At 54.1% G+C, this 14,292-nt stretch overlaps 1 protein-coding gene across 1 annotated transcript in view; it reads right to left on the reverse strand.

The window, feature by feature from the left end:
• Positions 1–14,292, reverse strand: part of ZMYM3 (zinc finger MYM-type containing 3) — a 21,707-nt gene that overhangs the window by 90 nt on the left and 7,325 nt on the right. Inside the window, exons 9-25 of the mRNA XM_010170860.1 lie at positions 12,259–12,345; positions 11,801–11,951; positions 11,049–11,221; positions 10,485–10,625; positions 8,074–8,085; positions 6,642–6,719; positions 5,921–6,086; positions 5,213–5,328; positions 4,883–5,057; positions 4,206–4,352; positions 3,294–3,397; positions 2,706–2,874; positions 2,433–2,584; positions 1,862–1,976; positions 711–965; positions 506–623; positions 1–100 (exon numbers count right to left, since the gene is read on the reverse strand). The exon at positions 1–100 is cut by the window's left edge and continues 90 nt beyond it. Coding sequence (XP_010169162.1) covers positions 1–100; positions 506–623; positions 711–965; positions 1,862–1,976; positions 2,433–2,584; positions 2,706–2,874; positions 3,294–3,397; positions 4,206–4,352; positions 4,883–5,057; positions 5,213–5,328; positions 5,921–6,086; positions 6,642–6,719; positions 8,074–8,085; positions 10,485–10,625; positions 11,049–11,221; positions 11,801–11,951; positions 12,259–12,345 — 2,259 coding nt within the window. The remainder of the gene's footprint in view (positions 101–505; positions 624–710; positions 966–1,861; positions 1,977–2,432; positions 2,585–2,705; positions 2,875–3,293; positions 3,398–4,205; positions 4,353–4,882; positions 5,058–5,212; positions 5,329–5,920; positions 6,087–6,641; positions 6,720–8,073; positions 8,086–10,484; positions 10,626–11,048; positions 11,222–11,800; positions 11,952–12,258; positions 12,346–14,292) is intronic.

Here is a 14,292-nt window from a genome sequence, read left to right on the forward strand (position 1 = left end):
GTCCATGGGGATGACTGAGTACCAGAGCGGGGACTCAGCGATGCACGACCGTTCAGGCTGCAGGTAGAAGATATCGTTGCGGTTCCGCAGACTCTCGGGACTGTAAAGAGAAAGGAAGGTGAGCCCTGGGATATCAGCTCCAGGGGCTCAGAAAGCCTGGCCTGCCCTCATGGTTATCAAGGGGGGCTCGAGGCTTGTCAACACCCCTCAAGGTTCCGCCGGATACAGAAACTGAGTCTGCAGCTCCTCACTCAGGACCAAAGTCCCTAAGCAGCCAGGCACCAGGACTCATATTGCACACTCCTGTCTGGAGAGAGGCGGGCAGTGGAAGGGGCCAGAGAGGAGCATTCTCTCAAGCATGGTCTATGCAAGCAGTGCAGACCCTGGGCAAGGCTTCATACTCAAGTACAAATGTTTGGAGAGCAGCAGCCACTCCACAGGCTCCCACCAAAACTGAGAGGTGGCCCCAAAATGGCACATGCCCCTTCTCCAGAGAAAGCCTCACCATTTAGAAAGATAAAATTCATAGAACTTGACTGGGCATCGGAGTGGGTTCATCTTGTTTTCCCGCTGCTCCAGGGCTGGTACCTCCTCCTCACGCTTCCGCTTTCCAGAGCTGCCATCTGCAGAAGGGGAGAGAGCAGAATGACGGCTGGGACCCAGTGGGGGAGGCAGGAGAAGGGACAGAGCGATGCTCCGTCAGATCCTACCTCGGCCTTTCTTCTGCTTGGCAGGAGCGTAGTAGCGGATGCTCACCACCTTTGTCACGCCACGGGCCGTACTGCACTTGCGGGACTGGCGCACCACGTTGGTGAAGGAGAGCTGCATGTGCTCCTCTGCTGTCTGCAGCCCAAAGAACTTGGTGTTGAAAAACATGAGGGTGTTGAGGAGCACAAAAGGTGAATAAACGCCCAGCTGCTTGCACTCCCAGAGGTGCTCCTCCTCAACACGCGAGAAAACCGTGTCTGCAACACACAGAGGAAGAACCAGGTCACATCCACAGTGGCCTTGTGGCAATCCCTTCCCCCTGCCCAGGCAACCTGACTGCAAAAGACTGACGCTTCACAACATCCCCTTTTCCATGAGGTTACTTCTCCAGAGCCATCAGTAGAGCTAGGAGGTAGCTCTGCCCAGCCTGGAGCCACCCCAGAGCACAGTCAAACCACAGGCCAGAACCCAAATCAATCCTAACCGTTCATCCCTATAGATGGCCACAAAGTGAACTCCAGGTCACTCCATGACACTCAGCATGAGATGAAGGAAAAGCAGCAGGCAGGACAGACATGGGCAGTTCCTGCCTAGACACACAGGTCTGGAGCCAAATGCCTCAGCCTGGGACAGCCAATACGCAGAGGTGACGCTGTATCTGTGAACTAACCACTGACAAGACACAGCCAGGAAGGCAGCCCCGACCACAGCATCAAGAAAAGCCTCTGCAGAGCTCTACGTCAGGCACCAGCACAGCAACCCTGGGTAGCACTTAGCACCATGTCCAGTGCTTGCCCATGTGCTGGGAACACAAAGGCATGGGCTGGTGTGCCTCCTGGCTTGGTATGCTCTTTGCCAAAGGGTGGAGACATCACTGTGAAGCGGTGTAAAGATTCCAATTGTCCCAGGACACAAAGCAGCCGTGCTCTGCTCCCAGCTACCCTGACTCTAGGCAACAGAAGCTGCTGGGGCATGAACCAGGCTGGCTCCTCTGTCAGTATGGGTCAGTATGACCCCAAGACACAGCGGGACTGTGCTGCCTATGCCAAGGAAGAGGGTTGAGCCTGGGGAAGCACAATCAGACTGGAGGATCCAAGGCTAGAAGCACAAATTGGGTACATGTGGTGACTGAAGGTACTCTGGAGACACATACTATTTGGTAAGACTGTGGGTTGCCAGCCACTCAGGGTCTTGTTCAGCTCCTGCACGAAGGTCAGGTAGTAAAGGTCTGTAAATATATTCACCATACGATTGTTCTCGAGCAGGTACTAGAAAGGACAGAACACACAGTCAAGACAGACACAGCAGCACCTGGAATAATGCAAACCCTCCCCAAAGAGCCCAGGGCACACATGCAGAGTGCCTCTCCTCATATAACCACAGCTACAGGGCAGACTCAAAACCAGTCACTTCTGAGAGCTGCGAGGAAAACTCTGGGGCATGACAAAGCAGACTTGGTGCTGAAGAAGGGACTGAGTTTGGGGAGATCTCCCAGCCCTCCTCAAGGATGTGCAAGGCTGGGGAATAGCTGCCACCCTACACATTGGGCTTGGGAACAAAGAGTGAACCAGGTGGGCTGCTGTCCTGGGGTGAGGCACTGAAGGAATGTTCAGTGAGTCTCCCTGGGTCCCCATAAGGTAGAATAAAGGGTACAAGCTCCCCTCACCAGATCTGACCCCTCGGTCTGGCTGTGGAGGGCTTGAGGACAGCAAGTCCTCCCTCACCTGTTGGATGCCAAGGCAGAGGTAATAGATGCTGTCCGGTTCATAGCGCTCCCCATTGGGCCGTGTTATCTCCTTGACAAACTGAGCCAGGCCGTAGTTGAGCTCAGCTGCTGTGCACGCCAAGATGTCTTCTTTGATCCTCATGGGCTTGGCTGTGGAGACAAGCACAGCAGCCTCAGACAACAGCCTCCAACACCAAGAGCACCTCAGCACCCTGGGACCCAGCTTCTAGGAGGTTTCTGCTACTCCACCCCAACCAGACAGGGCACTTACGTCCAAAGCGTAGCTCCTCTCCCTTGCTGGTCTCTCCCCCTGCATACTTGGCTTGCACCCAGGACTTCCAGGCATTCACACCGTATGAGTAGTTCAGCACTGTGCAGCTGGGCTGGCTGCTCATCGAGTCCCGAGAACAGCTTTCAGAAAGCACCAGACGCTTCTGCCCCTGCAGAGAGGTGTGCTGTGAGACTGGGCACCTACCTGGGACAGATGCAAGAGTCCTGGCCACCCCTCAGACCTGCTGACTGCCAGCTCTCTCCCATTTTGCTTGTGCCCATGCCAGCAGGCATCCTTCTGCTGACAGCCAAGCCAACAAGGCCCATTAGTTATAAGGACCACAGGCAGGAAAGCACCTCTTCCTTGCTGCTCTCACATGACCTGTGGCAGTCAAAGCGCCTCTGAAGTGACAGGCAAGTCATTTTCATTCAAGGAGTGGCACATAGGCCAGGCACGCCCTGAAGGGAGAGGGCACAACCTCCCCAGCACACCAAAACCTCTGGCACACTTTACCTCCTATGTCCCAGATGGCAGCTCCCACTCCAAACCCAAAGAGCTTTAAGCAGGCAGTACCCACGAAGAGCTCACCTTTCGGACAGTACGTGGCAGATCTTGCTCTGTGGACACATCATCTGCTCCCACCAGCCCACAGTCAAAGAGGAAGTCCACACTGGGGTTGATGTCTAGCGGGTCTGAAAGGAAGCATGAGCAGAAGGGCTCAGCTGAGACTTCTCATCTTGTCCTGTGCTGGCCCATCTCTTACAGCAAGATGAAGAAGAAATATGCTTCACAGCCTCCACCACTGCTGCCATGAACTTTCAGCCACAGCCCAACAAAGGAAAGACAGCTCTGGCAGATGATGCTAGGCTTTCTCAGACTAACCAGAGCCCCACAATCTCCCCTCTGACAGTTTGTGTTTGTTTGTTTGTTGTTTAAACCTCAGGAACATTTCTCATCCCCTTGTGCCAGGCCAGCAGTGGGGACAGACTGGCAGAGGCACCCCAATTCTCTGTCCTTTGCTGCTAGCATCCCGCCTCAGCACTGCTGTGCTCCTGCACATCCCTGTCTCTTCTTCCACCTTTTGCCTGCTACTGCTCACAGCAATTCTGCTGTCTGCCAGGATGTCATGCCCTGTCCAGGTCTCTCTCTTGTCTTGCTGGATCCTCTGGAATCATCATCCGTAAGCACACCAGCGCCACTGCCCTGCTCTTTGTGCTGTTAAAATCAGGTTCTCATTCCCCCTTCTCTGCAGATCTATGTTCTCAACAGGTCATTTAGTCTAGACAAAACATGCACTCCTTCAAAAGTGGTGGTCTCCTCACCCCGGCTGTGAGCAGTCATCTGCAAGACCCTCAGTTCCTGGCCTCAGGCCTGGTCAGAGGGTATAGGGAGGTGAGTTCATACAGCTCTTAATGCTGCCATCAATGGGTGGCTGAGGGCAGCGGGAGGACCCTGCTGCAGCATGAGCAGCCCTGCACGCCTGCTTCACCCAGCTCTTACTCTTAGGGAAATCAGCCTCCAGGTCCTGGCCCGGCTCATCGAGGACATTTGCCATCTTGACAGCCATAGCCAACACATCATCTCGTGCCGGTCCAAACAGATCACAGTCCTCCAGGAGACCCTCTGCACTCTGGTTACTCACCAGGTCTGCAATGCAAAAGGAGATCATAAGCCCAACTTTCAAGAAAGTCTGGTTTCTCTGTGACAGCTGGAAAATGAAGCTGCAGCACAGTCCTGTTCTCGGAGCAGCCCCACAACACCTGTGCTGCCCAGCTTGCCCTGGACAGCAAGACACTGGACGTTTGTCCTCTCCCCAGCCAGAGCCCTAGTCACTGGGGCTTGAGGAACATAGCCACCAAGTGGAAAGACCTACGAGGTCAGGACTGCTCGTCTTCTGGCTGGGAAGCTGCGTTAGGTTAAGAGCCCCAACAGCCACCTGAATAAACTAACAGTGCTGCCCATGTGCCACAAGACTAGCACCCCTAAAAGGGACAGTGGCAGACACTGCTCCCTGCTGCAGCTCTTCCCTCCTGGTACCACCTCAGTAGAAGTTGAGGACTTGCTCTTCCCTCCTCCCTCTTCAAAGGCTTTGGGGGAGCTGTGATCCAGGCAGGTGCTCTGACTCCAAAAGCCAGCAAACCCCACATGATCCCAGACCAAGCCATGGCAGAACCTACCACAGAGGTCCGAGGAGGCCTTGTCCAGTTCCTCAGCCTCTGCAATCATCTCAGCCATAGCCAGGATGTCAGCCTCCAGGGGATTGGAGGGGATCTTCACCTTCAGCTCCTCAATGGTCTCCACAATCTTATCTGTGCTCTCCAGTGTGGTGGGCAGGAACATTGGCACAGGCACCTGTCGACAGCAGCACATCAGGCAGAAAGCTGACACTCAGCTGACTGATGTAAAAGCAGGGGCAGGAGAAGAGGACGAACAGAGAAGCAGGAAGGCTGCAGCGAGGCAGGATCGAGACAGTAAGAGAACACGAGTAGGTCAAGTGTGTCGCTTACCGGGACAGGCATGGAGAAAGGCACAGGTACTTTCTGGCAGTACATATGCATAGGCACAGGCACGAAGATCGGAACGGGGATTGGCAACACAATCACCTGGGGCTTCCAGTCAGCCTCTGACAAGAGCAAAAGTATGTCAGTGAGCTTGCTGCCAGCAGCTCCTCCACCCAGCCCCACTGCGCACTGCCATGCCCCGAGCCATCCAGCACCACAGCCCTTCCAACCCCCAGCTTCTGTGACTCACGGACAGAGCTGGAGCAGCAGCAAGCCAAACAGCCCTGCAACGAGAGAGGCTTGCCTTAGCCAGAGGTGCAAGACCTGCTCTTACGTGGCCCTGCTGAGAGCCTTGCATATGCTGGAGACCACGCACACATGCCTGACAGGAGCTACACAGTGGAAACTGCTCAGCAGACGGCCCCTCAGACAAGCTGACGATCTCCAGAGGAGCAGGAGTTGCCCCACAAGAGGTGGGATCGTGCTGCAGTGCTCTCTGTATCTCTCCTTTTGCTGCTGATGGAAAGAGGCCCCCTACTTCCAGCCCTGCCGCACGTGTCCTGCACTGCCCTGCGACTCCTCAGCACGGTGCCAAATACCCAATCGCTCTGTACAGCGTTTCAAGCTGGATTCACGCTTAGTCTGGAGCAGGGATGTGCCACTTGCCTTTCCAAAACACCCCTGTAATCTTGCAGGTATGTCTTGTTTTCCTACCTGTCTGACATCCTTTGGACTTCGTTTCTACCTTGCAGGAAACACCCCGGTTCTGCATCAGTGGTTTACACATGGCAGCTTTGTTTTTCCGAGGGGTGGCTGGAACTGGAGGGGGCGGGGGAGGCGGCCCAGCTGGAGACTGGGCTGAGGAACTCTTTGTTGACACCTGAGGAAATGCAGAAAGCGGGAGGTTGGTGTCCATCTAAGGCAGCTTGACCTCTTTGCAACCATGTGTACGGCTGGAGAGACTCCCAAAGCACCTCCTGGAGCCTGGCAGTCCCCAACACACACACACACACGGATGCTCCCATGGTCAGACCCGGTCGAACGACTGCCAAACTGCTCCTCGCAGGCAGCAAGCCTGTGTGGCATCTCTGCAGCAGCCAGCTGGATGCTCCTGCCCTACGGAGCAGCAGGGAACACAGTGGGACAGCAACTATACCCAGGCACAGGGGAGCACTGTGCAAAAAAGAGCCAGTGCCACAAAAGTAGACTGTCCTGGAGCCCATCATCGATTCCTGGGGAATGATTTTTCTTCCCCCTTGCAGGAGATATGCTGATGCTGCCCTTCCCAGCAGCTCTTATCAGCTCCCACTATACAGGCATCTTAAAATGCATTGGCTGTAGAATTAAATCTCCCTGAGCAATGGCAGATCCTTCCTCTATTTGGGGACAGTCTCTTTGTGCTATCTTCCAAACTCCTACCTCCAGTGGGCCTTACCGTGTTAGTCTCTGCTTTCTGTGAGGAAGGGGCAGATGGTTTTCCCTCTGAAGTCTGACCTGTAAGAGAAAGCAACGACTTTAAGTTCAAGAGCTCCTGGGCCAACAGGTCCCACTGCTGGGACTGGAGGTGGCAGCAGCCGGAGGTGGCAGCAGCCAGAGAGCAGGGACAGGCTCCCCAGAAACTGCTCCTGGACATTCCAGGAACAGTTAATGTTTCCATAATCTCTAGCCCTAGCAGCTCAGAAGACACTACAACTTCAAAATCAGGTCATTCCCATGTCATTTGTGCTCCCTTGCAGTCCACCCCATCCCCATCACAGCAGGTCAGGAGAAATCCCAGCCCCTTGTAGAGAGAGGAATCCAGGGCTCTACTCCCAGCTCTGCCTATTGGCTTGCTGTACCGAGCCATGGCCCCTCTCTGTGCCTCCATCTCCCTGCCACAAATATCTTGGCAAAGTGCTTCGAGATCCCTAGGAAGAAGGTGACAGAGCTAGTAGTAGCACTACGAGATATCCCAGAAAGCAGAGAGACAGCTTTGCCCCAGGGCCCTAGGGATGTAGCCCATTCCCCTAAGAAAAGAGGGGATCACCTGCAGGTAAGAGGCGCATGTGGCAGACACCAGTCTCAGGTGGTGACAGTATCATCCTGGTTTGGATGACAATTCCAGCTCATTTGCTCTGCAGAGAACCTGCAGCCATCTCAAAGGTTGATGAGCTCAAAGAGCACCTTCATCCAAGTTTCCTGTGAGCCCTGGTTACCCATGTGGCTGGGAAAAAGAACTGCCTTCTATAGCACTGACTAACCGTGGGCCATGCATGAAGGAGACATCTGCAAGGAAAGCAGCAGGTCTCAGCACCCAAAGGTAGTGGCGGGTCCATTTGCACCTCCTACATACAGACAGGCTCTCCAGGAAAGACCCAGACTCCCAAAGGACCAACACACGAGCAATTGCAACATGCAGATTTCCTCTGTCCTGAGGAAACACAGAACAGCTCTTGAGCAACTGGAGGCCAAATAGGGTCCACTTGCTGACCACCACAGGGGCACGGGTCAGTTCCAGTTGGAGGAAACTCCCTAGCCTGCAGCTGAGCATTCAGCCATAGGATCTGCAATGGTCTCAATGGGTCCAAGAACTGCCCCTGACCAGCCTGAAGTGGATGGCCAGCAGGTCTAGGTGGGAGACATCGATGGCTTGAAAGGGAAAAGACAAGCCATGGAGTATGAGCAGAGTTTCTGCTGCAACAGAATCAAAAGCAAAGTTGACTGCCCCACAGGCCAATGATTTAGGACTAAGGGAAACAAGAAGATCCTCCTGCCACAAAGGTCCATGTGCTACATGTCCAGGCTTCCAGGAAAGCCGCAGCTTGTTCTTTACTCTCATCCCAACACCAGCAAGGAGCTGTCAAGGCACTGCCTGCACCAACCATGACTTCTGGTCCTCTGTCCTCTCCAGGTGAATGGCCCCATGCAGAGCCAGTTCCCCTTGGATGTATTTGGCCACAGTTCTGTGGCAGAAGCTCCTCAACCCTTCATTACACAGACTGTTCCCAGCAAGGGAATGGCCACTTTTGCCATCAGCATGCACCCTCAGGATCACCAGGTTGGCAGCAGCCACTGGGTCACAGGAATGAATGGTTTTAGGCAACAAGTGGCTGCAAGAGAAGAAGCAAGTAGTCAGCAGGTCTGCCCAAGATGGGCCTGAAATTCAGGTAGTCCCTTGTGAGCTGGCAACACAGCTGCCAGGTCCACAGGAGACCCTGGCTGGACCAGGCAGAAGCTGTTCCTCACCATGCACTGACAAGCTGCTCCTCCTGAAATCCCCTGCACAGCATGCTGGGCTGGAAAGCTCCCTGTGTAAGCAGATGGCAGGCCCTGGCTCCAGCACCCTTCCTTTGCAAGCTGAGCGGTTTGCCAGTCCTGGGACAAGGATGTCCACAGCTGTCCCACAGCTGGCAGGGGATGGGTGTGCCAGAACACACAGAGGGCCCAGTGCCACCAGCAGCATTCACCAAGCACGGCAGGTGCTGGGCAGCCTGGAGCTTGGGCTCAGCTGAGCGCTCACCACTGCTGATGGGCTTTTCCTTGGCTGCCCTCAGAGTCCTCTGCCTCACAGGGAACCTGGAGAGGCAGCTGAGGCACGGTGGAGGGTGATGCCCCATGTGCCAAACAGCAAAGTCCTTGGGGGGCCTCCAGAGATGTGGTGGAGCAGGAGGCTCAGACTCTTGTGGATGCTGGTGGTGAAGGTAGTTCTCAGAGTCTTGTGGTCCATGGCCCCAAGGAGACAATGGCCAAATGCTGTGAAACACACTTCCCTCTGCAGGCAGAGCTTGCTCAGTGTGCCTGTGTCCCAAAAGCAGTATAACTGGTCCCTCACAAGTGAAATGCCTTGGAAGAAGAGGACAAATGAACCAGCATGGCTATGGCTGTGGAATCACTTGGTGAGCTACAGGAATCAGCAAGTTTAACACCTCTTCCTTCCCTGGGCAGCAAGACAGTCTGTGCCCCATCAAGCAGACTCCCCCTGGGCACCTCCGTGCCAGCAGAAACCAACAGTTCCTTATCCAGGTCACTCCAGTGTGCTGCTGCTTGAGCTGTCACCTCACATGGCTCTTGGAGGGCAGTTCCCCCCCTGGCTGGGGGAACCTGCTGCTTCTGGCAGAGCAGCTCTGCTTTGCTGTGTAAGCAGCACTGACGTCCAGGACTTCCCCCATCTTGCAATCAGCCTGCTGCTGTCAGGAGAGGAACCAGGAAGAGTCTGGAGATGGAGGACGAGGTGTCTCACGGGAAGGTCCTTGTCTTGGTTTCCCCTCCTTGGCACACTCTAGTCAGGGTTTTACACCTCATGAAATCCCAAGGAGGGCAGCAAAGCCCTGAGCCTGCGATACAGGTATCTGTCGAAGCTCGATGCACCAAAGTGAGTCCCACCATAAACTGCAGGCATTTTAACTAGATCACACAGATTACCTAGAAGATCGTGGCCTATGAAAGACCAAGCAGAATGAGACTACGTGTGTGTCCGAAGGCTGAGCGATGTCTTGTCACTGTCACTACGAGCACCTTCCGTCCTGAGGGATCCCAAAGCACTTTGCAATCTTCCATAAGCAACTGGCTCAAGTTAATGATAAGAAATGAGGCAACAGGCAGGGAGAATCTCCTCTCCAGCTGGAAATCCATGGATGCAGACTGGGGTTATCCGGGACATGGGGTTGGCAACTCCCCAAAGCTGCAGCGATCTTTGGGTAAGTGGCAGGACTCCAATCTAACATTTCAAAACAGCAGCTGAGCGCTCCCTCAAGATCGTCCTAGGTTCAGCTCTGGCTGAAGAGAGCCCACCTACAGCATCACCAGCACCACTTCCTGCAGCACCCTGCCTTTTCCTTGAATGTTGCCCATCCAAGCACTGACCTGGCCCAATCCTGATTAGCTTATGAGATCTGAGAAGGTCACAGCTCGGAGGTGGTGCAGGGCTGCAGGTGGATTATCATGCCAAACCACGCTGTCCCCTAACCCTGTAAATCGAGCTCTCCGCTGGCAACATGAGGATGTTAAGTCCCTGAGTGTCCTCGCTAAGAGTGTGAGCTACAGGCAGCACGCTGGCACCGGCTCCTCCCGTCTGGGCCCTGTGTGTCATAGAACCATAGACGTTAGAGATGGAGAAGCCCCATTAGGTCCCACTCCGTCCTTTCCCCCCCAAGGGCCAGTGCAGGATTGTTCCCTAGCGTCTCATCCAGTCCCGGGCAGGAAGCTTCCACCCCTCGCTGTTCAGTCTTCCCTGTGTCTCTTGGACTGAGCTATGCAGGTCCCCTCCCTCCCTCCTACTCACTGTTCAGCAAAAAAAAATCTGCGTGTCCAGGTTGGGCTGGTTCTGTTGATTGTAAAATCGCAGCAGACACTGCTGGTTGCAGAAGTGTTTGATTTGCCCCCGCCAGTGGATGGTTTCCAGCAGCTTCCCCTGACGCTTGCAGGCATGGCACCGAGCTGCCTAAAGCCCGCATCAGCAGGAGAGAAACAACGAGTAACTAACCACACCCCCTCCGAGTGCAACACAACTCTCCAGTGAAAGGTGCACATAGCAAGGTGCTGTGAGCTTCCCCACAGCAGTGCCCTGCCAGTGCCAGCCAGGGACTCCAGCGGTGCGAACTTCTCACGGCAGCACTAGCCACGGATTCAGCACTGTGAGCTTCCTCAGTGCAGTGCTCTGGCAGGATCAGTTGGGGACTCCAGCTACGTGAGCTTCCCCGTAGCAGTGTCCCGTCATTGCCAGGCAGGACTCCAGCAGTGCCAAGTTCTCCGCAGCAGTGCCAGCCAGACTCCAGCAGTGCGAACTTCCTCAGTGCAATGCCCACTTATTTGGGTGCCGTGCCCACCACAGCACTTAGCACAAGCTGCCAGTGCCAATACTGACCTTGAAGTACCAGAGCAAGTATTTGCTTTTGCAGTCTTCACTACAGAAGTCCCAGGTGCTGCCCTCCAGCTGCTCGGTGACCGCCCGCTGGCAGGTCTGAGAACAGTAGGTGCAGGTGATGCAGCACAGGCCCAGGTTCTTGGTGAAATCCTGTTTGTAAAGAAGCACACACCCTGCGGAGAAACAATAGGAGTGAAACCTTCCCAGGATGAACTGGGGGCCTCCCTGACCCAAACATGACCAGAATCCAGGTCTGTGGAGACAACAGAGCACGCGCAACACACTGTAGGGAACAATCCAGCACTGGCCCCTGGGGCTGGGATAAGATGGGACCTCATGGGGACTTGCCATCTCTCACCTCCATGCTTCTAGGAAGAGTCTGACTCCAACCTCATGTGCAGGAACCCAGCAGGCAGGGCAAGGCCAGGTCAGGCCAGCCCAGACGCAAGAGCGTAGAAGTGCATGATGACAGGAGGAGCGGAGCTGCCACCTGCTGTCTCCCCAGCCCCCAGAGAGAGAAAAGCTGTGAGAAAGCCCTCCCCAAGGACACAATGAACGGTAAAGATCTTGCCCTAGGGCCTGGCTGGACAGCAAGCCATCCCCACAACAGTCCTCCCTTCACTGCATGGCAAGGCTCTCGTCCCAGGGCCTGGCTAAGATAGACTCCCCTCTGTTCCTCTCCATGCTCTCTTCTCCTCCCCCAGCATGGGCTGGCATGGGGGCTCTGCCTCTCCCGTGCCTACGCCAAGTACCTTCGCTGCAGAAGTTCTTCTCCACTCCAGAGAAACGGATTTTCTCATGCAGCAGCTTCTCCTGCTTGCAGTGCTCACACTGAGACACCACCCCGCGCAGCCGCTTGAAGTCCTCACAGCAGTCCTTGCAGCAGAACTGATACACCTTGTCCTGCCAAAGAGACCACCATCGGGTCAGCCAGGCTGGCAGGAGGTCCCCACAGTTCTCAGGGAAGCAAGAGCAAGACCAGGGGGCTGAGCCAAGTCCCCAGCTCTCCTGGCATGGGGTGTGGCAGAAGTGGTCTCCTCCCGCCCTTATCAGGAGTGCAGCACTAAGTGCATGGTCTCCAGGCACATCTCTGCAGCATTCAGAGCAGTGGCACAGAAGGAGCTCTGCTTTGAGCCAGGAGAGGAAGGAGCCCTGTGGTCCTCACTGGGGTTGGCCTCCACCTCAACATCCCCCTGGGGAAAGTCCTCACCTGCCAGTCTAGGATCTCCGGCTTCCCGCTGAAAAGATTGTGGCAGTAATGGCAGTTGAGGTGAATCCCACCTTCCGGGCTGGTGCGCTGCAGAAGACAGAGACAGCTCATGGAGGGAGAGGCACACACAGGGCAGCGAGCACCTGCTTTGCCCTGCCACCACCTCCTGCCTCCTCCACCATTCGCAGCAGTCCGTCTGCCCCTGCTCAGACCTCGCTTGCTGCCACTGTCAGTGACTCACAGTCAGCCCATCAGATCATGTCTCAAGTTCCTGGAGAGCAGATTCTTGAGCAATTTCACTTTGCTTCTAGTGGGTGCAGCTCTTCTCAGGAAGGCAAGCTTTCAAGCTGCCACCTCTCTGAATTTGAAAGCATTAAGAGATGGGGGCTCCGCTACCTCTTCTGAGAATTTCTCTAAAAGATCTTGAAGGACAGGTGCGTGGTTTCTATTCTCAAGGTAATGAATTCAAGCAGCCATTCTCATCCCACTTTCCTCTGCCAGATTAAACAGCCATCTAGCACTTGGTGTCTTGTCCACAAGGATATATTTATTAATAAAGTCATCTTCCTGGTTTCCTTTCTGATAATCTCAGATAAGGTGCTCTGCAAGTGCCTCAGGACATGCATTTCTCAAGCCCAAATGTAATTTTTCTTTTTTCACTATACTTGCAATTCTTCTTCAACATTGAAAATAAAGTGGACATCGGATTAACAACGTGCAACATTCTAGGTAGCTCTTTTGCTCCCTAGTCCCCAAACTTTAACTCCCTGTTCCTCTGCTTGTACTTGCAATAACTTAATTAATCCTTCCCTCTGTGGCTGTAAACTGAGGTGTCCATACTGAATGGCTTATCTGCTGTAATCCCAGGGCCTGCTCAAAATCCTTACTTCCCAAGACTTACATCCCCACGCTACTTAAGTAAGGCTGATACAGGATCTTGCACTGAACTGTGTTTAAGCACACGTTAGGAGGAACCAGTCTGCTCAAGCTGCTTTGCTTTCTGTGACTGCCCTGACCTCAGCATGAGTTAACACTTCACCAGTTTTTGTTTCATCTGCAAGATTTTTATCACGCTTACTTTGACTTTATTACCAGATGACTGATGAAGATGTTGAACTCCTTGGACTTAATACTGATCCCCAAGAAGCCACCTTGAAACTCTCTTCAGTGGTTTTTCTTTGACAAGTGTGTTCTGAGATCTGGCAGCAAGACAGTTGCTGATCCAGGTTATGCAGGGGTTTACTCATAGCTTACAATGCTGATTTTACACAGCAGTAATTCAAGTTTTAGGTGAATTAGGTGAAGTCCCTGGTGACTGGAAAAAAGGAAATATTGGACCCATTTTCAAAAAGGGTAGAAAGGAGGAGCCTGGCAACCACCAACCTGTCAGCCCCACCTCTGTGCCTGGGAAGATCATGGAACAGATCCCCCTAGAAGCTATGCTAGGGAGCATGGAGGACAGGGAGGGGATTCGAGACAGCCAGTGTGATAGTTTGGCTTCACCAAGGGCAAGTGATTGGACTTCTGTAAGGCCTTTGACGTGGTCCCCCACAATATCCATCTCTCTAAATTGGAGAGATATGGATTTGATGGATGGATTGTTTGATGGATGAGGAATTGGTTGCACTGTTGCATCCAGGGGGTAGTGATCAACAGCTCAACAACCAGATGGAGATCATTGACAAGTGGTGTCCCTCAGGGCTCCAGTACTGGATCAGTACTGTTTAATGTCTTCATCAATTACACAGTGGGATTGAGTGCACCCTCAGCAAGTCTGCAGATGACATGAAGCTGAGTGGTGTGGTTGGCATGTCTGAGATGACAGGATGCCATCCAGAGGGACCTGGACAAGCTTGAGAAGTGGGCCAGTGTGAACCTCATGAGGTTCAACAAGGCCAAGTGCAAGGTCCTGCACCTGCGTCAGGGCAATCCCCAGTACCATACAGGCTGGGGGATGAAGGGACTGAGCAGCCCTGCAGAGAAAGACTTGGGGGTACTGGTGGATGAAAAGCCGGCAATGCGCCAGCAATGTGG

Source organism: Antrostomus carolinensis, unplaced genomic scaffold, assembly GCF_000700745.2.
Source record: "Antrostomus carolinensis isolate BGI_N321 unplaced genomic scaffold, ASM70074v2 scaffold20466, whole genome shotgun sequence".
Classification (NCBI taxonomy): Eukaryota; Metazoa; Chordata; class Aves; order Caprimulgiformes; family Caprimulgidae; genus Antrostomus; species Antrostomus carolinensis.